General features: G+C 35.2%; 1 protein-coding gene across 1 annotated transcript; it reads right to left on the bottom strand.

Moving 5' to 3' along the window:
- Nucleotides 1-1,766: 1,766 nt before the first annotated feature.
- LOC137394960 (uncharacterized) lies at nt 1,767-12,830 on the bottom strand. Its single transcript, XM_068081739.1, has 5 exons — nt 12,685-12,830; nt 9,825-9,983; nt 4,371-4,538; nt 2,854-3,035; nt 1,767-2,399 (listed from the first exon to the last, which is right to left on the bottom strand). The coding sequence occupies exons 1-5, from the start codon at nt 12,757-12,759 to the stop codon at nt 2,219-2,221; spliced, it is 765 nt and encodes a 254-aa protein (XP_067937840.1). The 5' UTR covers nt 12,760-12,830; the 3' UTR covers nt 1,767-2,218.
- Between the last annotated feature and the right edge of the window lie 204 nt (nt 12,831-13,034).

Here is a 13,034-nt window from a genome sequence, read left to right as displayed (position 1 = left end):
TAAGTGAATTTCTCAGTTATTCAATCGAATTAAGTCAAGTAATTGCTGAGGCAGATAGATTATCACCTTAACTTGCATCTCCTTTGCTTGTTCCATGAATATTGCTCCTTCAAAGAAGAATGTTCTAGCAATGTGTTGGCAGAGTTGGTCATTCAAGGTTAACTCTTGCATTAGTTCTACTAAACATATCTATTAAAATGTTATACATATACTGATAGCAAAAGATCTTGCCTCCTGAAGTGGATCATGGTTGGTTGATGCATCAAGAAACTTGGATTTGCGTTTTATAAAACATGGGCAATTATTTACTATGTCATCAAATGAATGCTTGAATTGGCAGTTATCTTTTGAGCCGTGAACAAATGTGTGCATACAATTTATTTTAGCCAATTACAAAAAAGATGCTTTAAATGGCCTGAAAGTTAAGGATTATACAATAAAATGGTCTACTTAACATGGCGTCAAAATATTGTTTCACCTGAACATGGTGCAGCAAGACCCTTAGCGATGCATCAGAAGTACGCCAATTTGCTCCTTTGTATCTATGAATATCCAAGGTGTACGAGTTTTCATTTGTCACCATAGGTGTTTTCCCGGCAGCTATCATATAAAACTAGCAGTAGGCTTGGTAATGCTGGGGATTTCTTTTATTTTAAATCAGATAGTCAGCAAGTTAGTGTAAACAAGGCTGGTTATCATACACCAAATGGAGTTTTGGAGCCGAATACTTTTGGTGACCTGGTGGAAGGCACCGAGCATATTTGTGTGAAGTCTGGATAAAATTAGCCAAAAACATGTGGCTATGCATAAAGTTTATCTGGTTTAACAAACACACCTAATGACAAACTATGGTTTATTAATATAGATAGATGTATATACAGGATGCAAAGGAGAAGGAATTTCTTTTTAGCAAATTTATAAATTAGTTTCTGTAGGTTATGCAGTCAGGTCTTCCACCTCATTATTTAAAGCACGTCGTGAAAACTATTGCGCATGAATTAGGCCAGCAGTGTTTCAAGTCAGATAGATCTGTTTTTTGATTGTAGACTTCAAAAGACGCTCATTTCCGAGGTCTGCCCTCCGCTGATCGCGTGATAACAGCAAAAAAAGAACTCAGATTACAACTATTTCCATCTGACACGAATCTTTTGCTCGAGCAAGTAAAATCAAATAAAATAAACCATGCACATTGGCGCGGTATATATAACTACTCATCCTTATTTGACATTGACAGCACCTTACCCAGTGAAGGTGCAGATAGCATGGAAACTCGTCTGGACTGACCATTGTCATTGATAATTTCCATATTTTCATATTTAGCTCCTGATTGTTCTTGCTGTATCATTCACATTAATAAAATATACTATTTAATGTACTTCCGCCCACCTTGTTTGAAACTGCTCTGAAGATCTGCAATCTCATTTAGAGAAAAACCTAAAATTGTTGAAGATCACTGCTTTTACAGCAACAATAATGGTCGTTTACGATAGCAGAATTCATTGGATCAACTGTTTTATCTGTATTTACACTAGACGATTGCAGTGTGCAGCATTTGCAGTCAAATCTCAAGGAAATGTTCTATTTCGAGGAATCTGATTCACCGGCATCTTAACAACAATCCGATGTTTTCATTATGGAATACCAACAACAATAATAATGTTTATGAACTTATAAGGTAGAACTGAAGTTATAACACTAGTAAATAAACAAGAAATGTCGTCAGTCAGATGGTCTAGTATTTATTACTATAATAGGTGCAACACATGATTAAAAGAGCATTTGCTCTTGTTATGTGTAATTAGAGCTACAAAATCATCCATATACATGTACTTGCATAGGTTAAACCTATTACAACAGATCTAACTACTTGACACACCATGATATATATAATGAGAATAATATGTGTAACTGTTTGAAGAACTATACATGTATATAAACAATAATTTTTTGCAACAGGACAAAAACAGCTTTTTTTCAAAAGTGTGGAATAAATTATATGAAAATATTATTATAAATTATATGAGATCATGAAATGATTGCTTCATAAATAATATTAGAGACTTCTGATTGTGGTCAACTCAAGCATTGACTTTATAAGATTATTTAAAAAATGAAATATTTTTATACTATATGAAAAATAATTTATTTCTGCCGACTCGATATCTGAAAATGTTATTAAAAGATTCCAAGAAAATTGTACTGTCTTACCAACTAGCTGCTAAGGTTCCAGCTTTTCGATATTAAACTGTGTGCTCCCGTCAGCTCGAAATTGGTCCAAGCATGAGTGGTGTCCAGGTTTAGTGCAGGCTGCAAACTCACCAGGTTTGTAGAAAGCCCAGCTTGAGCTTGCGCCTGCCTTCCTCCAGTGGTTGACATGCTGATATATTTCATGGCCATAACTACAGCGTAACACAAGCGTTCATTTTTAAAATCATCGCTGTCATCTTCACTAATTACAAGCATTGAGAAGAGCAATTTGTTACCTATCTATGCTTGAGATTGAAAAAGGTACAGAACACACTGTATGACAGCACATGGCTGTATTCATACTTTAGAAAGATCAGTAAACAAAATATTCAAACAAAAGTTAGATCTCGAAAAAAACTAAAAACATCCAATTATTTTATCTGTGTTGGCGCCTATAGAACGTCCATGTATTACAATTCTAAAAAGGAGAGTTGCAGCCTGTGATTAACAGATCAGATGTCAAAAGTTAGGCGCTCTCAAATTCATCTATTATAGAAACATAGAGCCATCATAAAATTCAAGAGTCAATTTTACATCGTAGATGAGACTTAAAGCCAATCATATGTGAACTGGTAACTAGCTGTTAAGATGACATACAACACCTACCGGTTCCTTCCGAGAAGTCCCGGGCTCTCACAGGTGGTGATGTAGGTTCCATCTAATGAGACGCGTGTAACTGGTACACCACTGGCCTTAAGTCGAGACGAGCCAAGGGAGGAAATATGAAATAGCTCTAACATCCATCGCGATGCCAATTGGTACATTGTGTGATATCCTTTACTCGCAGCCTAATAAAATGACCGGATTACATAATGACACAACTCCTAACATATCGCTACTGTATTGAAGCGTTCTTGCTACTGTGTTGTAACACATATCGCTGCAACACACAGCCATGTGTAGGGTAATACCTGCATACGGATATATTGACCAATGAAAGTTGACTTCAGTCGTGTGAAGGTCATAACATATGTCCTCACGGGACTTTCCATAATTGTTATTGAAGTATCATTAACATATTGATTATCTATCATGAACCATCGAAGATGTGTGATGGCAATTGCTTTTGGGCAGCCATTTGCATTGCTATATTTTTATGCCAGGAGACTTTACAGATTAATGATAAAAGTCAGCCAACCACGAGAAATTTATTCAAGTTCAAATCTGAATTAAACAAGAAAAAATTTCTGGTTTCAATATACTTAGTAATTTGAAAAATGATTAAAAAATTTTAAGAGCAGTTTTCGGTGCCACCAGGTAACTTTCACATATTTGGTTCAGATGAAAACATTTTTGTACAAATCAAAATACTTGTTTTTGTAAAATTCTATCGTTGTGTTTCGAAGCGAATCTCAATCAAAACTGTTTGGCACAAATAAGATTAATTATATGTTAAGATGTATTACATATATGTACAGTATATGTTAAGATGTATTACATACATGTACAGTATATGTTAAGATGTATTAAATATATGTACAGAAAAGAAACCACTGTTTTCATTACAGAGTCAGCAGGGTAAATGTAAAGGTAAAATAGCAGGACAAAGACAAGCCCTAAAGTTCGATTTGGCATCATGACAGTCAGTTGCCCAATTTTGACAGTATTTTTTATGCTGAACCGCATTTAGAAGCTGTAAGAAGTTGGAAGCTAAGAGAATTCAACAATGGAATTTTCAAGTTCATAAAAGCCGTTTTGTTTGTAAAAACTCGTTACACATGTTTGTAAGGCATGACACGAATGCAGCCATCTGTGACACTTGCAACTCCACCTCTTGTTCAACTAATAGTGATAAACCCTTACTCAGGCTGTTTTGTCATCATACGCTGTATAGACACAAGGGTCATGACATCATATAGACACAAGGGTAATGACACCATATAGACACAAGGGTCATGACATCAAATAGACACAAGGGGATGGCATCATATAGACACAAGGGTGATGACATCAGATATAAACAAGGGTCATGCCATCATATAGACACAAGGGTCATGACATCATACAGACACAAGGGTCATGACATCATACAGACACAAGGGTCATGACATCATACAGACACAAGGGTGATGACATCATATATACACGAGGGTCATGACATCATATAGACACGATGGACCTACCACTGAATAACCAAGGCTTTTTAGTTTGCTCGCCACTCTGCTATTGAATGTGGAGACATTGTTCGCTTCAATTTCAATATCCGCGTCAATCTCCCATGGAAGAGAAGTTTCAAATTTCAGTGTTCCAAGAATTGTTCCATCAGTAACTTCACATTGAAGGCCAGCTTCCTAAAAAATGCGTCATTCAGTTTGTGACAGAAAATGTAACTGTAAATGATTATGAGGCTATAATAGGATTTTAGCGGTGATTCTATTTGTTTCTATAGAACAATAGATAGAAATTTCACCAGTTTATTTAGTCCATCCTCTATTTTTTTAGTACCCAGTCAGTTCAGAGTGCAGTGAGAGATCGGCAGGTTTATCGATAAATCACAACTATTTGAAAATGCTAGATGGCAGTTGATTGACATGGGTACTACTACAAAGTGTCGATTTACTACACCGAAAGCCAAAATTGCGAATCCCATAGCAAGCAATCTTTTATGTCAACCTCCAGGCGTAGCAGCGGACGCAGCTCTTATCATAGTAAAAACTAGCTGAATACCCAGCATTACACAAGTAATAAAATAATTACCCAATAAATTTGAGTAACTTATCTGGTAAGCTAGTAATTTAAGCTAGTAAAATATTTACTACAGTAAGAGCCACATCAGAAGCTAGCTTAAAGGTTGACTTGCAACAAAATTCACATTACAGTTATTTGATATGAAAAGATTCACCGTGTCTTACTCTGTTGTGTTGTAGGTGCAAAATATGTGGAAAGGTGATTACAAGCTCTTAAAAGCTTAAAAACAAACAGAAAATCGCAGCCACACGAGACCGCCGTAGTTTGGATTCTCTTTCCCAAACGGCTCAAATGTGATGTAGTTGTGAGAGATGGTTTCTGTTTACACTTTTTTGCAACCTTATTCGTCAAAATATTTTCACAAATATACTTCACGCATTCAATAAAACCATGTCTATTGTTCTTACGCGTCTGTTTTATCGTCATCGTAATGCTGTCACTTTTAGCACTGATATCCTATAACTTACCGTAAAAATTTGTTTAATTTTTTAGCCTTAGCTTGAAGGAGTACATATCATTGTCTGATAATCATGACGAGCCTGTTGGTCACTTGTGATAATCAAAAAGTGTTGCAGAAATTATTTGCGAAGTATTGGGTCACATGATCAGATTACGACTTGCCGATTAGACCGAACTGAAACAAAAATGTAAAGTAGTGAGCATCTATATTTGATACGGGGTCTTCAGTAAAACCCGAAGTGTTTGTCATAAACTAGTGCTACGATAAGTTTTATATTGAGCTTTTTATTGCCCTTTCAATTCACAGGAGAACATCGCGTGACGACAATAACCCAATTTCATGGCTACGTCATCGAAATAAAGAGATTCCAATCTACGGCGGCTTTTCGTTTTTGAGCTTTTAAGAGCTTGTAATCACTTTTCCACAAATTTGGCACTTACAACACAACAGAGTAAGACATGGTGGATCTTTTGATACCAAATAACTGTAATGTGAATTTTGTTGCTAGTCAACCTTTAATAAACGTAAGCATAATGATCAAGCGAGCTAGGTAATAACCCCAAGCGCTTCAAAGGCGAGTGTTTTTACCGATGTAATAAATATCATCACAATCATTCATCACTACAGTCAATGGGACCACATAGTTTTGTGGTTTATTTTGCTGGTTTGCAGACCCAAAGCTCCAAGCTTGAATCCTCTTCGAAACGGATTCTGTTTATAAAACTTTATCGCTATAATTGAACAAACAAATGACAAACATAGATTTATATGTAAATTCACTCAAAGAATAGACAAGCTTAAAACCAAAGTGTTTCAAAAAGACTGGAGTTTAACATTGATTACTAGTACCTTATAATGTTCACTAGTACGGCATCTAGTACATTATAATGTTCACTAGTACGGCATCTAGTACCTTATAATGTTCACTAGTACGGCATCTAGTACATTATAATGTTCACTAGTACGGCATCTAGTACCTTATAATGTTCACTAGTACGGCATCTAGTACCTTATAATGTTCACTAGTCCAGTATCTAGTAATTTATAATGTTCAATAGTACAGTATCTAGTACCTTATAATGTTCACTAGTACAGTATCTAGTACATTATAATGTTACGATTACAGTATCTAGTACCTTATAATGTTTACTAGTACAATATCTAGTATCTTATAATGTTTACTAGTACAATATCTAGTACATTATGATGTTCACTAGTACGGCATCTAGTACCTTATAATGTTCACTAGTCCAGTATCTAGTACATTATAATGTTTACTAGTACAGTATCTAGTACATTATGATGTTCACTAGTACGGTATCTAGTACATTATAATGTTCACTAGTACGGCATCTAGTACATTATAATGTTCACTAGTACAGTATCTAGTACCTTATAATGTTTAATAGTACAGTATCTAGTACATTATAATGTTCACTAGTACAGTATCTAGTACCTTATAATGTTCACTAGTACGGCATCTAGTACATTATAATGTTCACTAGTACGGCATCTAGTACCTTATAATGTTCACTAGTACGGCATCTAGTACCTTATAATGTTCACTAGTCCAGTATCTAGTAATTTATAATGTTCAATAGTACAGTATCTAGTACCTTATAATGTTCACTAGTACAGTATCTAGTACATTATAATGTTACGATTACAGTATCTAGTACCTTATAATGTTTACTAGTACAATATCTAGTATCTTATAATGTTTACTAGTACAATATCTAGTACATTATGATGTTCACTAGTACGGCATCTAGTACCTTATAATGTTCACTAGTCCAGTATCTAGTACATTATAATGTTCACTAGTCCAGCATCTAGTACCTTATAATGTTCACTAGTACGGCATCTAGTACATTATGATGTTCACTAGTACGGCATCTAGTACATTATAATGTTCACTAGTACAGTATCTAGTACCTTATAATGTTTAATAGTACAGTATCTAGTACCTTATAATGTTCAATAGTACAGCATCTAGTACATTATAATGTTTACTAGTCCAGTATCTAGTACATTATAATGTTTACTAGTACGGCATCTAGTACCTCATCATGTTCACTAGTACGGCATCTAGTACCTTATAATGTTCACTAGTCCAGTATCTAGTACATTATAATGTTTACTAGTACGGCATCTAGTACCTTATCATGTTCACTAGTACGGCATCTAGTACATTATAATGTTCACTAGTACAGTATCTAGTACCTTATAATGTTCAATAGTACAGCATCTAGTACATTATAATGTTTACTAGTCCAGTATCTAGTACATTATAATGTTTACTAGTACGGCATCTAGTACCTCATCATGTTCACTAGTACGGCATCTAGTACCTTATAATGTTCACTAGTCCAGTATCTAGTACATTATAATGTTTACTAGTACGGCATCTAGTACCTTATCATGTTCACTAGTACGGCATCTAGTACCTTATAATGTTCACTAGTATGGCATCTAGTACCTTATAATGTTCACTAGTACAATATCTAGTACCTTATAATGTTCAATAGTACAGCATCTAGTACCTTATAATGTTTACTAGTCCAGTATCTAGTACATTATAATGTTTACTAGTACGGCATCTAGTACCTCATCATGTTCACTAGTACGGCATCTAGTACCTTATAATGTTCACTAGTCCAGTATCTAGTACATTATAATGTTTACTAGTACGGCATCTAGTACCTTATCATGTTCACTAGTACGGCATCTAGTACCTTATAATGTTCACTAGTCCAGTATCTAGTACATTATAATGTTCACTAGTACGGCATCTAGTACCTTATAATGTTCACTAGTATGGCATCTAGTACCTTATAATGTTCACTAGTACAATATCTAGTACCTTATAATGTTCACTAGTATGGCATCTAGTACCTTATAATGTTCACTAGTACAATATCTAGTACCTTATAATGTTCACTAGTACAGCATCTAGTACCTTATAATGTTCACTAGTACAGCATCTAGTACATTATAGTGTTTACTAGTACGGCATCTAGTACCTCATCATGTTCACTAGTACGGCATCTAGTACCTTATAATGTTCACTAGTCCAGTATCTAGTACATTATAATGTTCACTAGTACGGCATCTAGTGCCTTATTATGTTCACTAGTATGGCATCTAGTACCTTATAATGTTCACTAGTACAGTATCTAGTACCTTATAATGTTCACTAGTACAGCATCTAGTACATTATAATGTTTACTAGTCCAGTATCTAGTACATTATAATGTTTACTAGTACGGCATCTAGTACCTCATCATGTTCACTAGTACGGCATCTAGTACCTTATAATGTTCACTAGTCCAGTATCTAGTACATTATAATGTTTACTAGTACGGCATCTAGTACCTTATCATGTTCACTAGTACGGCATCTAGTACCTTATAATGTTCACTAGTACGGCATCTAGTACCTTATAATGTTCACTAGTCCAGTATCTAGTACATTATAATGTTCACTAGTACGGCATCTAGTACCTTATAATGTTCACTAGTACGGCATCTAGTACCTTATAATGTTCACTAGTACAATATCTAGTACCTTATAATGTTCACTAGTACAGCATCTAGTACATTATAATGTTTACTAGTCCAGTATCTAGTACATTATAATGTTACGATTACAGTATCTAGTACCTTATAATGTTTACTAGTACAATATCTAGTATCTTATAATGTTTACTAGTACAATATCTAGTACATTATGATGTTCACTAGTACGGCATCTAGTACCTTATAATGTTCACTAGTCCAGTATCTAGTACATTATAATGTTCACTAGTACGGCATCTAGTACCTTATAATGTTCACTAGTACGGTATCTAGTACATTATAATGTTCACTAGTACAGTATCTAGTACCTTATAATGTTAACTAGTACAGTATCTAGTACCTTATAATGTTCACTAGTACAGTATCTAGTACCTTATAATGTTAACTAGTACAGTATCTAGTACCTTATAATGTTCACTAGTACAGTATCTAGTACCTTATGTTTACTAGTACAGTATCTAGTATCATATAATGTTCACTAGTACAGTATCTAGTACCTTATAATGTTTATTAGTACAGTATCTAGTACCTTATAATCTTCACTAGTACAGTGTCTAGTATCTTATAATGTTTAATAGTACAGTATCTGTTTTCAGTGCTACGTTTATTTATAGTATTATGTTAGAATTGCACTATTACTATTGCGCATCGCTAGTGCATTGGCCAGAAATAGGGCAGCAAACTCAATCATTTTTACATGCCCAAACACTTCAGGCATACTAAACATCATTTGAGTCGTCGCCACCTCATATCGATGCCATATAGGCCTACGGAGAGTGGTCAACGACTCGTGCAGTTACATTCCTCGCACTCATTACTTCTAGTGCATGAATATTTCTAGGATCAATTACCTCACACTCTCTCATGATTGTCTGTACACCATCAGCCAGCTGGCGTAAACAGCACTGTGACCGAGCGATCCCAGGAGGGTGATCTGACAAGCATTTTGTCTGAGCCTCATCACAGTTGTAGGACAAATGAGTTCCTCCAGGTAGATAGATACTCTCCACCTATAAAATGCAAGGTTGTTACATTCAACCTCAAGTTTCACACACATAACATATCTGAACTGCTGTTAGTATCTTTATATGCAAGGTAGGTGCATGGGAGAGTTTAATGTTTGTATTCATCACCAATCAAAGGGCTAGTGGTATGACTGAGCTATTGACATTTACCATATGGAACAAACAGGTGAACACTAGTATAAGAGAACCATACAACAGAAGTGGTACACTCTGATGGCTTGGAGTTTATATAGCATATTGCTGTCAAATTACCACTAAAAATCTCTTATTCATGTTATGCTATGTTATTCAACTGTTAACATATGTTATTCAACTGTTAACAAGAATGTTTGAAGTTATTTGCATTGCCATACAACATCCATTAATAACTCTTTTTGATATATTTTACCGACATAAAATAGAAAAAATAACTTTTACATTTAAAATTGGAAAAAAGTTAACTTATTGCAAATCAATTAACAAATTGAACAAATTGTATTTCGTATCTGAATACTGAAGCAATGCTAAAAATAAATTTTTAATGCTAATAAAATAATAAAAAAATTTTTTATTAATTCGAGAGCTAGAAATAAAAGTGGGTCTGTGACACAAAATCTAATACCAAAGAAAACTTCTGTTATTCATTCTATCTGTCTTATGTAAGATTTTACTAATTTTATGTGGCTGGCCCAAGATATGGTGCTTGGTCCATATTATAGTAATATTTTTAGTAATGAGAAGCACCATAGATTAATAACGAATAATAATAATAATAATGAAAGGGCTAGAGGCTTGATGGATATCCTGTTAGTAAAAAATTTTTGTAATAACACCAATATGAATGCTGGAAGAAGTTATACTCCCTTTTTAAATATGTATAACACTTGATGAATGCTCGTAGTTGCTTGGGTAATAAAACAATTACCTAATGAATTTGAGTAATTTACCTGAAAAGCTGAATTTTCACTAAAATCTTTACTAAAACATTACCCGTATTTTAGACTAGCTTAACAATCATTACTAATAATGGTCAACAGTGCTGGTTATTAACTCCAAGCAAGCGATTTAAGCATGAGCATTTTTTTGTGATGGCTATTTTCTCAATGATTTCAATGTACTCCATGTAGCATAACGATTAAATTCCTTGTCTCTAGATCCAGAGGTTCCAAGATCAAGTCCAGTTCTGTGTGGATTTTTCAATTGCTAAGATTTAAGTTGCTATAAGTGGACAAGGAGTTTGACAAAAACACAAACACTGATATATATATATTTTGTCATATATATGACAAAAACACAAACACTGATATATATATGTGCTCCCAACAAGGCTGGGAGTGGTGGTGCACTCTTGTAATCCAACTACTTGGAAGCTAGGTTTGGTGGTGGTGGTGGTGGTGATGGTGCACTCTTGTAATCCAACTACTTGGAAGCTAGGTTTGGTGGCACCACCAGTGAAAATCTATCACACTAGAGACGATCCTAGATGCAGACTGTGCAAAGATGCACCTGAGACCATCCAACACATCATCAGTGGATGCAAGCAGTTAGCAGGGAACGCATACACTGAGCGACATAATCATGTCGCAGGTGTTGTGTATAGAAGTCTATGTGATGAGTATGGCCTTAATAAACCACAACACTGGTAGGAAGCTCCTGGTAAGGTCAATGAAAATGACAGCGCTAAGATCCTCTGGGACTTCTACATCCAAACTGACTAGCAAGTCCTAGCAAATCAACCAGATATAGTGGTGGTAGACAAGGAGAACAAGAAGGCTACTATAATAGATATAGCAGTACCCAATGACTACAATATAGCCAGCAAAGAAAAAGAGAAGGTAAAGAAATATCTCCCTCTTGGAGAAGAAATTGAAAAATGCTGGAATGTAAGTACAACTGTAATCCCAGTAGTCATTGAAGCACTGGGTGCAATAACACCGGCGCATAAAATGTGGCTTGCCCAAATACCAACAACAATCAACTCAGGTGAGTTGCAGAAAAGTGCGCTATTGGGAACAGCTAAGATCTTGAGACGAGTGCTCAAACTCCCAGGTCTCTGGTAGGAGACCCGAGTTAGAGCAGAATTTACCACCCATACGGGGTATCCGGGGTGAGGAATAAATTTTTTTATATATATACATTATATACTAACAAAACACCTGGTGTTGTACAGGTATGAGAAAATAGTATGCTTATAAATAGTGAGAGGTAATGTAGTTGCCTGCCACTTGCTATTAGCCTGGCACATTGCCAATGGATAATTTGAGTAAGATTAACTACTTAACTAACCGTTCGCCATGTCATTTTGGCGCAATGTAATGGAGAGCGGTAGCGTATTTGCATCCATATAACGACATATATTGCCTAATGAATCCATTAAACTGGTGTGGCTCAATTGTTAAGGGATCGGACTGGCATATGGGTGGGTCCAAGATCCATTCCTCTGCGATACAAATTTTTTATTCCAATTTTTTAATGGCTATAGCTGGACAAACACAGACACACCAACTTACACACAGAAATAGATAGATTTTATGTTGATGCTTTACTTTTGTACTTCTTCAGTATGTTTATGGTTCACACACAATATTAAAATGCTTGAATGATGACCACAATCTAAAACCTACACTATTTATGACAATAAAGAGAAGTAGGTGTATATCAGATCATTGCATAAAAAAAGTTGGCATGAGAGACCATAAAAACTTACCTGATGGTATTTGACCAGGTCCAACCAATCATCGTGTTGAACACACAACTCCGCTTCTTTACTAGTATAAACCATAGAGCTTGGACATGAGAAGACAACCTTTTCAGACTTAAACAACTCCAAAAACCAAATGGAAAAACCACTAGTTGCCGTCATTCCATCTTTGAGCGGATGCTACAAACAGTTTTACTAGGTTAATAAGACACAAACTGATTGCTATGAGTTCAGTGACAAAGACTGTTTGGCACAAGTTGGAAGTTATTATAAGACCTAAAACTTGAGTGGTATTTGTAAACAGTAGACAAGCGTTTTGGCGTAATAATTTTTCAGTTTGCAAAACTCGAATTTTT

Source organism: Watersipora subatra, chromosome 4 (assembly GCF_963576615.1).
Source record: "Watersipora subatra chromosome 4, tzWatSuba1.1, whole genome shotgun sequence".
Lineage (NCBI taxonomy): Eukaryota > Metazoa > Bryozoa > Gymnolaemata > Cheilostomatida > Watersiporidae > Watersipora > Watersipora subatra.
Note: the sequence above shows the minus strand (reverse complement) of the source record. Positions and strands in the feature narration are given on the sequence as shown.

Excerpts from the sequence above, each read along its gene's own strand:
- LOC137394960 (XM_068081739.1), bottom strand. The coding sequence starts at position 12,759 with ATGGTTTATACTAGTAAAGAAGCGGAGTTGTGTGTTCAACACGATGAT. Across the intron at positions 4,539-9,824 it reads CAATCATGAGAGAGTGTGAG|GAAGCTGGCCTTCAATGTGA; the intron begins GTAATTGATCCT and ends CGCATTTTTTAG. Across the intron at positions 3,036-4,370 it reads AAAGCCTTGGTTATTCAGTG|GCTGCGAGTAAAGGATATCA; the intron begins GTAGGTCCATCG and ends TCATTTTATTAG.